The sequence below is a fragment of the Nanorana parkeri genome, unplaced genomic scaffold (genome assembly GCF_000935625.1).
Source record: "Nanorana parkeri isolate BGI_ZX_2015 unplaced genomic scaffold, ASM93562v1 scaffold663, whole genome shotgun sequence".
Taxonomy (NCBI): Eukaryota; Metazoa; Chordata; class Amphibia; order Anura; family Dicroglossidae; genus Nanorana; species Nanorana parkeri.
In genome coordinates, this window is record NW_017306931.1 from 751,049 (window position 1) to 763,771 (window position 12,723).

The window sequence follows — 12,723 nt, forward strand, 5'->3', positions numbered from 1 at the left end:
CCTCTCCAGCGAGAACGCGGCCTTCGTCCAGTACCCAGCCAAAGCCGTCTGGCCGGCCAATCAGGAAGCCGGGCGCCGTGTAATGACGTCCTGCTTTCTGATTGGCCGGGAGGCCGGCTCCATGCTCTCTTGTCATGAGATGACGAGCGAGCATAAAGCCAGCTTCCCGGCCCTGATTGGAGGGCTCCGGCTGGGTACCGGACGAAGGCCGCATTCTCGCTGGAGAGGCCCTGGGGGTGACAGGTTGCACATACTAAGGTAAGGTAACCTTACCTCACGAGGCCAGCTTCCTGATTGGCCAGCTTCCCGACCAATCAGGAAGCCAGGCAGCGCGTCATTACACGCTGCCCGGCTTCCTGATTGGCCGGGAAGTCGGCTCCATGCTCTCTCATCACAAGTGAGCCGCTTACCGGTCAATCACAACCATTCCTGATACCGGAAGTACTCGTGCTAGGCATCGGAGCATTTGGGCGAGTACGAGTACTTAACAGTATATAACAAAGCGCCAGCGGCTTACGTCCAAACAAGGAGAAACTCTGCAGTGATCTTTGTATGAACCGTGAATGAGGCAGGCTCTCAAAAAGGCTTCAGGGAAACCTCAATTCTGGAAAAACAAAACACAGAGAGCGCCTCCATCGCGTAAAAACATTTTAATAAAATAATTTAAACAGATGGTTCTGACAAACGAGGCGTGACCTCGGAAATGTTAACCATCAGGGAGGAAGAGTAGCCAGTGGGCTAAGCCTTTCATGCTTTTACCGTTTCATGCCTTTTTTAAACTTAATCCTTGTGAGTATGTTTTCATCTGTTTAAATTATTTTAATAAAATGTTTTTACTCGATGGAGGCGCTCTCTGTGTTTTGTTTTTCGAGTACGAGTACTTGCCCAAATACTCGGAATCGGCACCGATATCGATACTAGCATCGGTATCAGAAGCACTTCGGGGGTGGGAGGGGTAAAGACATACATTGTAATTATTTTATTTTGAATTGCAACAAATCCTCAATACTGGGGCCCAGCTACCCATGCCCCTTTTTTAACAAAAGCTTGCAAAATGCACTTAAAAAAAAGTCAGAAAAAAAGACAAGATTCAGCTACCATAGACTTCAATGGGGTTCAGCAAAATGTTCAGGGTTAGCAGACTTTTGCTGGGCTCGCAAAAAAACCTTCTGCAAACTGTTCACTTATCCACATCCAGGGCAGTCGAAAGAAGTTTCAGTAAATCTCAAGAGCTATTGCAAGATTGGTTCACCCTTAAAAACCACCAAGAATCACCTTAACCCCTTCATGACTGAGCTAGTTTTCAGGTTCTGTTCATAAATGACTGACACATTTTTTACATTTAAACCCAAGAACAAAAATGTTCATATATAGCATCTTACAAGTCCTTAGATGTGGTGATTGCATTCCTTTTCTTATTTCAGGACTTTTCCTCTTATTTTTTTTCACTTATTGAAAAGATATAACAAAACACTTTAAATTGTAAATTCAGCAGGACAAAATTGGGAAAATATGAAAAGTTTATTATTAGGGTATACGTACACTTTAATTTCACCTTTGCTTTTAACTTTAATGCCTTTTACCAAAATGAAGTGAAAAAACTCAGTTTCACCTTTTCCTGCTCAATGCTATTGTGAGGCCTAATTTCCAAATATTACTGTGTTATCATGTTAGATCATATTGAGGTCGATCAACCTGCAGAACCTTAAAGCAACCACAAAAAATGCTTGCATGGCCAACCAAAAGAAATTGTAAATTTTAGGATACAATTCAGGAATTGTGATTAAAAGAACAACACTAGAAAAGCCACCACAAAGGACACATCAGGAACTGATTACAAATGCAAACAGCCATGTCAGGGCTTGACTGCCAAACATAATGTTTATTAGTGATACTGGTCACATATCTCGTCACCTTTGTTACTTTACCTTTCTGCTTTATAATGATTACTTTATAATAATAGGCTTAACTTGAGCCACTCAAAGTAAAATGTACAGCGTGATCATGTTACAGAGATCCATACATTACCTACTGTAGAGCAGACAAGTATTTTCAGCTGAGCCAAAGAACAAGTTTTTGTACTTTTTTTTTGTGCCTGGAATTTCCTTGACTCTGAAGCTTTTGTAGGACTATGTGTCAACACATTTCTAAACCATTTATATGCCTCACAGTATAAATTATTCCTTCTAACACTTATAACAGTATTTCCTAAGTGTGAGATTTGCATTGATGGTGGTACACACCCGCAAGGTGGGTAGCACACTGTCTTAAAAAGTAAATTTGATGAAGGCAGAACTCATATAAGCTAACAGTTTCCGGTTCAAAATCAAATCAAAATACTTCCTAGTGCCGCAGTTACTTTAGTAGAATATGCTCATCCTAGTGACATCTGGGAAGCACTAGAGGAGACATAGTGAGTTCATTAATGAGTAAAAGTGACTTTTCCTTTAAGTTTAGAGCAACGTTCAGATTAGGTGCTTACTCGAGCACCTAACAGCAGAACATGGCATAGCAGTCATTTGAAGAAAAGCATGACAAAGATGGGTGAACTAAAAGGAAACAGGAGGGAGGTACAGCTGAAAGGCTCAACTGATGCTATGTCCTGCAAGGAGGTGGCACATTTTTCATTCTGTCTGTGAATTAGGAATAGCAGCTTATGTTAGTGTTCGGACATGGCAAAGGTTGTGACAGTGGTACACAGCTGCTGAAAGTTTGAAAAACTCTGACCTATACAGTTTGATGCCTGATTCTCTCTCCAGGTCTGCCCACAGCTGGTAACTCTCCTCCATCATGTTGGTGTAAAAGTCTTCTGCATAGGCTCTGCGGATAATTCTTGTTTGTCCATGGGAGCTGCCTCTGGAGTGAGGAAGGGGGAACTGAAAAACAAATGAACAGGGATGCATTTATTTACACTGTAGAAGTTAACATACATTTCTTTAATGAAGTGAGCAATAGACGTTATAAATAGGCAATATTTACTCATTCCAAATATAGTAAGAGCTCACATCCATGGTGACCATATGTCCTCACATCTCAAGAAAGTTGCTACTTGGCAGAAGGCAGTCTCACGACTGGCAAGTTTATCTCATTATGCTTCAATCTCATTATGTCTCAGCATGCACTACTATATACAGTGTATTCGAATATTAAATCATAGTTTTATATTCCATCCTCTTTAGCATCTGAAATCTTGAAATCCTATCAACATGGAACTCCCTGCTAAGCAAAGGTCAAGGTTAAATGTGTATGAAATTTAAACTACAATCCTTTTGCCACCTTCCTCATATTATTCTGATGAGAGATTTCCAGATGTTTTCCACTGCTAGGAATTATGGGATAAGTTATGGTTTAATTTCCTTCCCTTAGAAGTCTTTAGGCTTCTGACAGATGAGGAGAAATATCTGTAAGTAACTTAAGGACAGAGGCAGCAATGAGACCCATCAGTGTTATCGGGATACAAATATAAAGGAGAAAACAAGATAACTCTCAAAGAAAACTCTTCCCGTCAATAGTAGAGTCAGGACACAGCTTTACTGAACTATATTGTACCCTCTTTCATTTCTACACATTGTATACAAGAATACTTTACTTGTACCGGTTATACATTTACATGGAAAACCGTAGTGTGCTTAGCAAACAACACACAATTCACATGCCATGTTTTATTGAAGCCAATGAAGAAAATGCTGGCTACAGAGGTGAGTATTCAGAATCAACAATAAAGAAAATGAAGTAGGACTTGTCCTGTCTCCTTGTATACAAGCCCCATTATTGCCTACTGTGTATAATGTGTTTCTTTTGCCAACAGTTCCTTTATAAAGTCAAAGGAACCCCATGTGCACTACCATATGACTGCTGAGTAGAGCTAAAAGCATACATATTTTGAAGAGATGGATATTATTAAGAGATAATATTAAGTCCTGGGAAATAGTTTTTGGTAAATTTGAAAATAATTACTGAAGGATTGAGAAGGTTGACTGATTTTGGAAATTACAATTTTAGTAGTTAGACCATCAGGGCAATATTAATTCTTTATTTTTAGCATCTGGTTGTCTGAATCATTTTTATACATTACTTATTTACTATTGCAAGTAAACGTTAGGAAAATGTTTGGAAAAACCTGAATTTCTGTAAGACTGTCTGCGAAAATGTGGCCCGATCTTCATCTAAATAAAAGTCCTAATCAACAGAAAAATCCACATTCAAATAATACGTTTCGAATGAAGTGAAAAAGAGGAAGAACCCCTTTCAGGTTTTTATTTCTGTCTGCGTGACTGCAGGACGGATTCATCCACTCTGTGAACCAGAGGGGGACCATTGTCACTGGAACAGAAAGAGCTGGGAAATTTTAAATGTATCAGTTGTCACCTAAATAGGAGGTAAGGAGGTATTTGTGTGTGGGGACACACACCCACTCATGCACCATAATAAAAAAACAAAAGAAAGAAAAACTGACATGGGTTTTTTTCCTACCTTATTCTAAACGCAGAAACGTTTTGCTCTTAGATATACTATAAATGCAATTTTCACTGTGTGGCCTAGCTTGGGCTGGTGAAGTCTATCATGCCTCGGTACGTTTTTTTTCTACATACAGCCCAGTGCATAAATAGGTTCAGAATGGGTAATGACAGTCATTGCCTTCACCCCAGTGCAGGTGCCAGCTAGAGAGCCATTGTTCTTTATGGCCAATTCCTGTCCATAGTCCAAATCGCATTCCAGGCTATATTTGTAAAACTCACTAGGGAAGAAGAAATGACTCCTGCAGTTCAAAACAGGATAGCTGTGAAAAATTGAATTTAAGCATGATTAGCTTTATATACTAATTTCTGAAGCAGTAACTGTTGGTGTAAGTGGCGGTGGGTCTGAGTTTTTATCCAAAAGTAAATCTTTCCTTCAAGGACTATTATGCTTTGTGTATTAACTGCGATTAAACTTGAGATTTGTACTCATTTATACATCTGTTCTCTTATAGCATTATTCTAATTAATCTTGTGGAAATGTAAATCTAAAAATATCTGGTCCCTTTGTTACATCAAGTTAAAAAACAGAACCAGAATATTTAAAACATAAAAAATTAATCGATCTGTTGAACTAAAAAATAAAAGACATCTTTAATTTGCAGTATGGATTTGTGTCTATTATATGAAGTATGGATAGTTTTGAGGGTAAGATGGGATCTGGAATGGCATACATAAAAGTGGACCGGGATAACTAATTCTCTATCAAGTACTAACCAAATGTTATAGTTGAGCAGTTTCTACTTCGTTCCCCATGTAACATCAGTATGTTGTTTCCATCATCTCCGTATAAATGTGAGAGTTACGAAAAGCTTTACATCTAATGAAAAATCAAAGGTGCTGTACTGGATACAAAAGAATTAACATGTCCTGCTTCCATAGGAAAACAACATGGTTCATCATCACTGTGGTGGTAGACTCATTGACTTATAGTAGGCAACACTGTGGCATAGTGAAGAGTCACATTCCGTTTAATAGTCCAGATACATCTTCATTCATTGTAGGGTTGAGGAGACAGTATAGAAATTGCCAAAACGTTTCCAGGGCTCATACAAATACCCCTTTCATCAGGAATTACTATGAGAGAACATGTAGCAGGGCTGTGATGGCTTGAGATTTGATAGGTAGCACTGTGACTTAGTGGTTAGCACTTCTGCCATGCAACACTGGGGGTCCCCGGTTCAAATCCTGGTCAGGACACTATCTGCAACTAGTTTGTATGTTCTCCCTGTGCTTGTGTGGATTTCCTCCCACACTCCAAACACATGCTGGTAGGTTAATTTTCTTCTGTCTAAACTGGCCTTGTATGCACATGAGATAGGGACCTTAGATTGTAAGCTCCTTGAGGGCAGGGGCTGATGTGGGCTGTGTAAATTGTCGGTGCTATATAAATACTGCATCAAATAATATTTACCAACAAGAGCGTAACTAGAAATCACAGGGCCCCATAGCAAACTTTTGTATGGGGCCCTGTGATATCTAGTTACACCCCTTGCAGAGCCCACTTGAAATCCCACACAGCCCAACTGAGGGTAACCCTGCAGAGCCCACCATAGAGTCTATATGATGGGCTCTGCAGGGTCTCAGGTGGGCTGGTCACACTCCTCACCTGTCCGCCTCCTCTTCCTCCACGATCGCTGATGGGCCCCGCCTCCTCTTCCATCACCGGGCCCTCCTTCTCTGCTGCCGACCCCGGGCCCCGCCTCCTCCTCCACTGCCAGGTCCAGCCTCCTCCACCGCCGCTGCTGGCTCTCACTGACTCAGCAGCGGCTGTGGAGAGGAACACACCGCTGCACAGATCACTGTCAATGATCTGAACAGCGGCATGTTCCACTCCACAGCCGTCAATGAAAGCCACCAGCATGAGATGCCACAGCGACCCACACGGCATCCGGGATGTCCTTGCTGGGCCCCCCTGAGCTCCGGGCCCCATAACGGCCACCTGGGTAGCTATGGCGATTGTTACGCCACTGTTAACATTAATGTGTATGTAAAGCCAAAATATTTTTTAATATTAGTGGGAACAGTAAGAACCCCTGTTAGGTTTTTACTGCTGTCTGTGCACCCATGGAGCAGAAAATCTAAAATTGTCACCAGAACAAGATGACAAGTGGAATTGACCACTAGGGACATCTGTCCCAGTGAAAGTGGGATTCAGTAATGAATTGCAGAGGCACTTTTGAATTACAGTACTCTTAAATGTGATTCTAATGAGTATTTAGTAATTTACCACTGAGAATGTTGGGAACTGTGCGGTCTCAACCATTTATGGCCATATGAAAAGTGATCTAATGGTGCACATATATGAGGTCTGGCTCTGCCAGTAAAGGTATACGAGGGTAATAATATAATTGTATTACACTGGAGCAGGGGCGGACTGACAACACATGGGGCCCCCAGGCAATACAAGATTATGGGGCCCCCTTGTGCTCCGCCCATATACAAGTCCCTCCCTCACGCCCCACCTGCATAGACATTCTTGTGTCACAGAAATTTTTTCAAATAGTGGGCCAATTCACTAAGAGATGAATTGCCGGGGAACTGGTGGGAGAATTTCAGAATCTAGACCAATATAGGCAATGTGAAAGTGAGCTAAATGGCAGAATGCATGGCAGACCTCAGACCGGAACCAATACACGTCACACTTCAGACCAGAACCAATACATGGCAGAACTCGGGCCGGAACCAATACACGGCAGATCGGGCAGTTAGAATGACACATAAACAGTGGGATCAGCCATCACACACAGTCTGATCCCTGTGGGATGTCATCCACACACACGCGTTAATGGGCAGCTCCTTCCATGCCAGCACACATGCTCTCCTTTAGCAGGTGGGTGCAGCTGTGTTAAAGCAGTGACGGCAGTGTCTGTTGGACCCGGGAGGTGGGGGACACTGCCCCTGCCACTTTAACACAGCCGCATCTACTAGTTTGGCTGCGGCTCAGCCGAAAACAGCAAAGAGATGGCGCACACAGCTGCCTTTCCTTTAGTGGCGACTCTAGGAACAATATATGGGAGGGCACATAAGATACTACAGGCAAATCTGGGGGGGGGGGCACTAATAATTTTCATTGCATGTTGCAACCGCTGGGAGCAGAGAGCTGATTTAATTGCGGATGGCATCTGTGCCCCGCGGTTGTGACATGTAGTCCAATGCCGAACACAATCCTGAATACCGCAACCGTCGCGCACCGATGCCATCCACAATTAAATCAGCTATCGGTGCCTGGTAGGTGAGGAATACAGCATGGGCTTACTGGCAACTTTTAGCAAAGGGGCAAGTACGACCCAGAGGCCCATGGTGAAGCAACTTGGCCCCCTCCCACTCTGCCTCTTCCCCCGCCCCTGCATGCCACTTTTGCCATCCATGTAACGGTAGTGTGAACGGTCGGGTGATGTGAGGAGTCACTAGTAAGTCCATGAAAGGGACAACTGGCTGGGGGATGGTGCTCTCCTCCCACTGGGCTCCCTACCTGGTTCTAGCCTTACTCCGCTCCATGTCCAGTACTTAGGCACTCTCACCCACTGTAGACCGCCGCTGGCTGTTCATGCTTCTGGGCAGTGAGCTGTGGGAGGTTAGTGGGAGGGGCCGGACAGTGTCAAAGTCAGTGTACTATAATTTTTCTCGATCCTATAAATTTTCTCGCCTGTGTCACTTCCAGTGGGACCGAGTCATCCGAATCAGCTGTTTTCATGACCCCCTTTCCTTATGACATGCTCACCTGGAATAGACGTGGCAGATACATTTATCGGTTGAGAAACATTAAAGCACACTGGTAGTGTAGGAATGCCTCGTCAGTGCTGTGCGTGTGTACAACTGCTGCGACCCTGGTAGTTCTGCCACTAACTCCAAGCTGTAGAGGGACTACAAATCTCAGCACAACAACAATGTAGAATAATACCACCAGCTATAGAGGACTATAAATCTCAGGCATACATTGTACAGCAATGAAGAATACCAACAGCTATAGAGGACTATAAGTCCCAGCAATACATTATACAGCAATGCAGAATACCACCAGCTATATAGGAATACATTATACATACATTGAGGGGAATTTATCAAAACTGGAGCAGACAAAATCTGGAGCAGCTGTAAACTGAACAAACTAAAGAGAGAAGCTGATTGGTTGCCATAGGCAACGGCTCCAGATTTTGTCTGCTCCAGTTTTGATAAATTCCCCCCAGTGTATAATGTATTGCTAGGATTTGTCATCCTCTATAGCTGATGGTACATTGCTGTGTATAATATACAGCACAATGTACCATCAGCTATAGAGGACGACAAATCCCACTATCCCAGCAATACATTAAAGAGCACCATGAGCCTCCTCCACCGCCGCTGCTGGCTCTCACTGACTCAGCAGCGGCTGTGGAGAGGAACACACCGCTGCACAGATCACTGTCAATGATCTGAACAGCGGCATGTTCCACTCCACAGCCGTCAATGAAAGCCACCAGCATGAGATGCCACAGCGACCCACACGGCATCCGGGATGTCCTTGCTGGGCCCCCCTGAGCTCCGGGCCCCATAACGGCCACCTGGGTAGCTATGGCGATTGTTACGCCACTGTTAACATTAATGTGTATGTAAAGCCAAAATATTTTTTAATATTAGTGGGAACAGTAAGAACCCCTGTTAGGTTTTTACTGCTGTCTGTGCACCCATGGAGCAGAAAATCTAAAATTGTCACCAGAACAAGATGACAAGTGGAATTGACCACTAGGGACATCTGTCCCAGTGAAAGTGGGATTCAGTAATGAATTGCAGAGGCACTTTTGAATTACAGTACTCTTAAATGTGATTCTAATGAGTATTTAGTAATTTACCACTGAGAATGTTGGGAACTGTGCGGTCTCAACCATTTATGGCCATATGAAAAGTGATCTAATGGTGCACATATATGAGGTCTGGCTCTGCCAGTAAAGGTATACGAGGGTAATAATATAATTGTATTACACTGGAGCAGGGGCGGACTGACAACACATGGGGCCCCCAGGCAATACAAGATTATGGGGCCCCCTTGTGCTCCGCCCATATACAAGTCCCTCCCTCACGCCCCACCTGCATAGACATTCTTGTGTCACAGAAATTTTTTCAAATAGTGGGCCAATTCACTAAGAGATGAATTGCCGGGGAACTGGTGGGAGAATTTCAGAATCTAGACCAATATAGGCAATGTGAAAGTGAGCTAAATGGCAGAATGCATGGCAGACCTCAGACCGGAACCAATACACGTCACACTTCAGACCAGAACCAATACATGGCAGAACTCGGGCCGGAACCAATACACGGCAGATCGGGCAGTTAGAATGACACATAAACAGTGGGATCAGCCATCACACACAGTCTGATCCCTGTGGGATGTCATCCACACACACGCGTTAATGGGCAGCTCCTTCCATGCCAGCACACATGCTCTCCTTTAGCAGGTGGGTGCAGCTGTGTTAAAGCAGTGACGGCAGTGTCTGTTGGACCCGGGAGGTGGGGGACACTGCCCCTGCCACTTTAACACAGCCGCATCTACTAGTTTGGCTGCGGCTCAGCCGAAAACAGCAAAGAGATGGCGCACACAGCTGCCTTTCCTTTAGTGGCGACTCTAGGAACAATATATGGGAGGGCACATAAGATACTACAGGCAAATCTGGGGGGGGGGGCACTAATAATTTTCATTGCATGTTGCAACCGCTGGGAGCAGAGAGCTGATTTAATTGCGGATGGCATCTGTGCCCCGCGGTTGTGACATGTAGTCCAATGCCGAACACAATCCTGAATACCGCAACCGTCGCGCACCGATGCCATCCACAATTAAATCAGCTATCGGTGCCTGGTAGGTGAGGAATACAGCATGGGCTTACTGGCAACTTTTAGCAAAGGGGCAAGTACGACCCAGAGGCCCATGGTGAAGCAACTTGGCCCCCTCCCACTCTGCCTCTTCCCCCGCCCCTGCATGCCACTTTTGCCATCCATGTAACGGTAGTGTGAACGGTCGGGTGATGTGAGGAGTCACTAGTAAGTCCATGAAAGGGACAACTGGCTGGGGGATGGTGCTCTCCTCCCACTGGGCTCCCTACCTGGTTCTAGCCTTACTCCGCTCCATGTCCAGTACTTAGGCACTCTCACCCACTGTAGACCGCCGCTGGCTGTTCATGCTTCTGGGCAGTGAGCTGTGGGAGGTTAGTGGGAGGGGCCGGACAGTGTCAAAGTCAGTGTACTATAATTTTTCTCGATCCTATAAATTTTCTCGCCTGTGTCACTTCCAGTGGGACCGAGTCATCCGAATCAGCTGTTTTCATGACCCCCTTTCCTTATGACATGCTCACCTGGAATAGACGTGGCAGATACATTTATCGGTTGAGAAACATTAAAGCACACTGGTAGTGTAGGAATGCCTCGTCAGTGCTGTGCGTGTGTACAACTGCTGCGACCCTGGTAGTTCTGCCACTAACTCCAAGCTGTAGAGGGACTACAAATCTCAGCACAACAACAATGTAGAATAATACCACCAGCTATAGAGGACTATAAATCTCAGGCATACATTGTACAGCAATGAAGAATACCAACAGCTATAGAGGACTATAAGTCCCAGCAATACATTATAATTTTAATTTTTTTTGTAAATACTCACCTGATTCCTGGATCCACCTACAAGCGCAGCCTCCCGTCTCCCACGCTGTCAGAAGCTGCAACAGAGTATGCTGGTTACTACTTAAACCGGCGCGCTGTGTGCAGCTTCTGAGAAGATACGCATAGCGGGAGCTAGGCAAAATACGCAGCCGTATTTTGCTTCATCAGTTAACTTCACTTCAACTTCACTAGTTAAAGGCACCAGGCAGCTAGGCAAAATACGCAGCTGAGAAGATACGCTAATAGCGTATCTTCTCAGAAGCTGCACACAGCGCGCGCCAGTTTAAATGGTAACCAACATGCTCTGTTGCAGTCTCTGACAGCATGGGAGATGGGAGGCTGCATTTGTCGGTGGATCTAGGGATCAGGTGAATATTTAAAAAAAATATTAAAATTATATATATATATACACATATATATTGTTTTATTATGTTGTATTATGTTCCCAGGGACATTTGAAAATGTCCCTGGACTTTATTTTAAAAATGTTGTCACCTTACCCTGGTGGGGGCTCTCCTGGAGTTTTCAGTAAACTATACTTTTGGACATGCTAGAATCTAGATGGTCAATCTCTAAGCCCTCATTCACACGAGAAACGGCCGGTCCGTACAGATCCGTGCTGCGTGCATGGCCGTATCGGGCCGCTCCCGAGAAGGACAGGTGCTGCGTGTGATTACGCACAGCAGCCTGTCCTTCTCTATGGGAGTACGCGGCCATACGCCACCCTATGCTCACCCGAACTGCCCTGTCCGTACGGGTGCAGGTGCCCCTGCTTGGACGCAGACAGCATCCACCCTGTCAGCGTACAAGTACGGACACCCGCACTTGCACGAATGTGCAGTTCGGGTGAGCGTAGGGCGGTGTACGGCTGCGTACTCCCATAGAGGAAGCGGCCTGATACAGTAGTGCACACAGCACGGATCTGTATGGGCTGGCCTTTTCTCATGTGGATGAGGGCTTAAACTGAATCTATTAGGCTTCATTCACACTGGAAAGGTTGTCCGCATTTATATAGCCGAACGAATAAAACAATGCACTTTAAATGTGCATTGTTCATACATTTGCGGCGGCTGCGCAATACGAAACCGTGTGGCCCACAAAATAGTACAAGCACATTTTTTTGCCAGTTTCTTCACGTTCGCGGCTATAGAATAGCCGCAAATGAGCGGAATCCGTGCGAACTAAAGATTTTAGCGTTTGCGGTTCCACACGGAAAACCACGCAGGAAACACAAACGCTATATATGAACGGAGTCTTAGGCCAACAGTATTCGTTTGCAGCTGGGATTGACTGCATACAATCATGCAAAACATTCATTGTGCAAACTGTTTCTGAGTACACACTACTAAGTTGAATAGGATGTAATTAAAGAATAATTAACACATTTGGGGTGGGAGGGGGGTATGATACATTTTATATGAACATACACTTATTCTATAATCCCTTAAACTAATTGTGTCAAATCATATTAAATGAAGTATTGAGACTATATAAATACAGCGTGTTAACCTGTGTGTCTGGGCAGGTCAGCTCTTTGCAACGGATTGTGCAAATCTTCCAAAGTTCAACATTCTGA

The 12,723-nt window shown here is 44.4% G+C and overlaps 1 protein-coding gene across 1 annotated transcript in view; it reads right to left on the bottom strand.

Moving 5' to 3' along the window:
- PIPOX (pipecolic acid and sarcosine oxidase) overlaps positions 1 to 12,723 on the bottom strand; it is a 61,740-nt gene that overhangs the window by 48,626 nt on the left and 391 nt on the right. Inside the window, exon 2 of the mRNA XM_018563425.1 lies at positions 2,728 to 2,876. Coding sequence (XP_018418927.1) covers positions 2,728 to 2,876 — 149 coding nt within the window. The remainder of the gene's footprint in view (positions 1 to 2,727; positions 2,877 to 12,723) is intronic.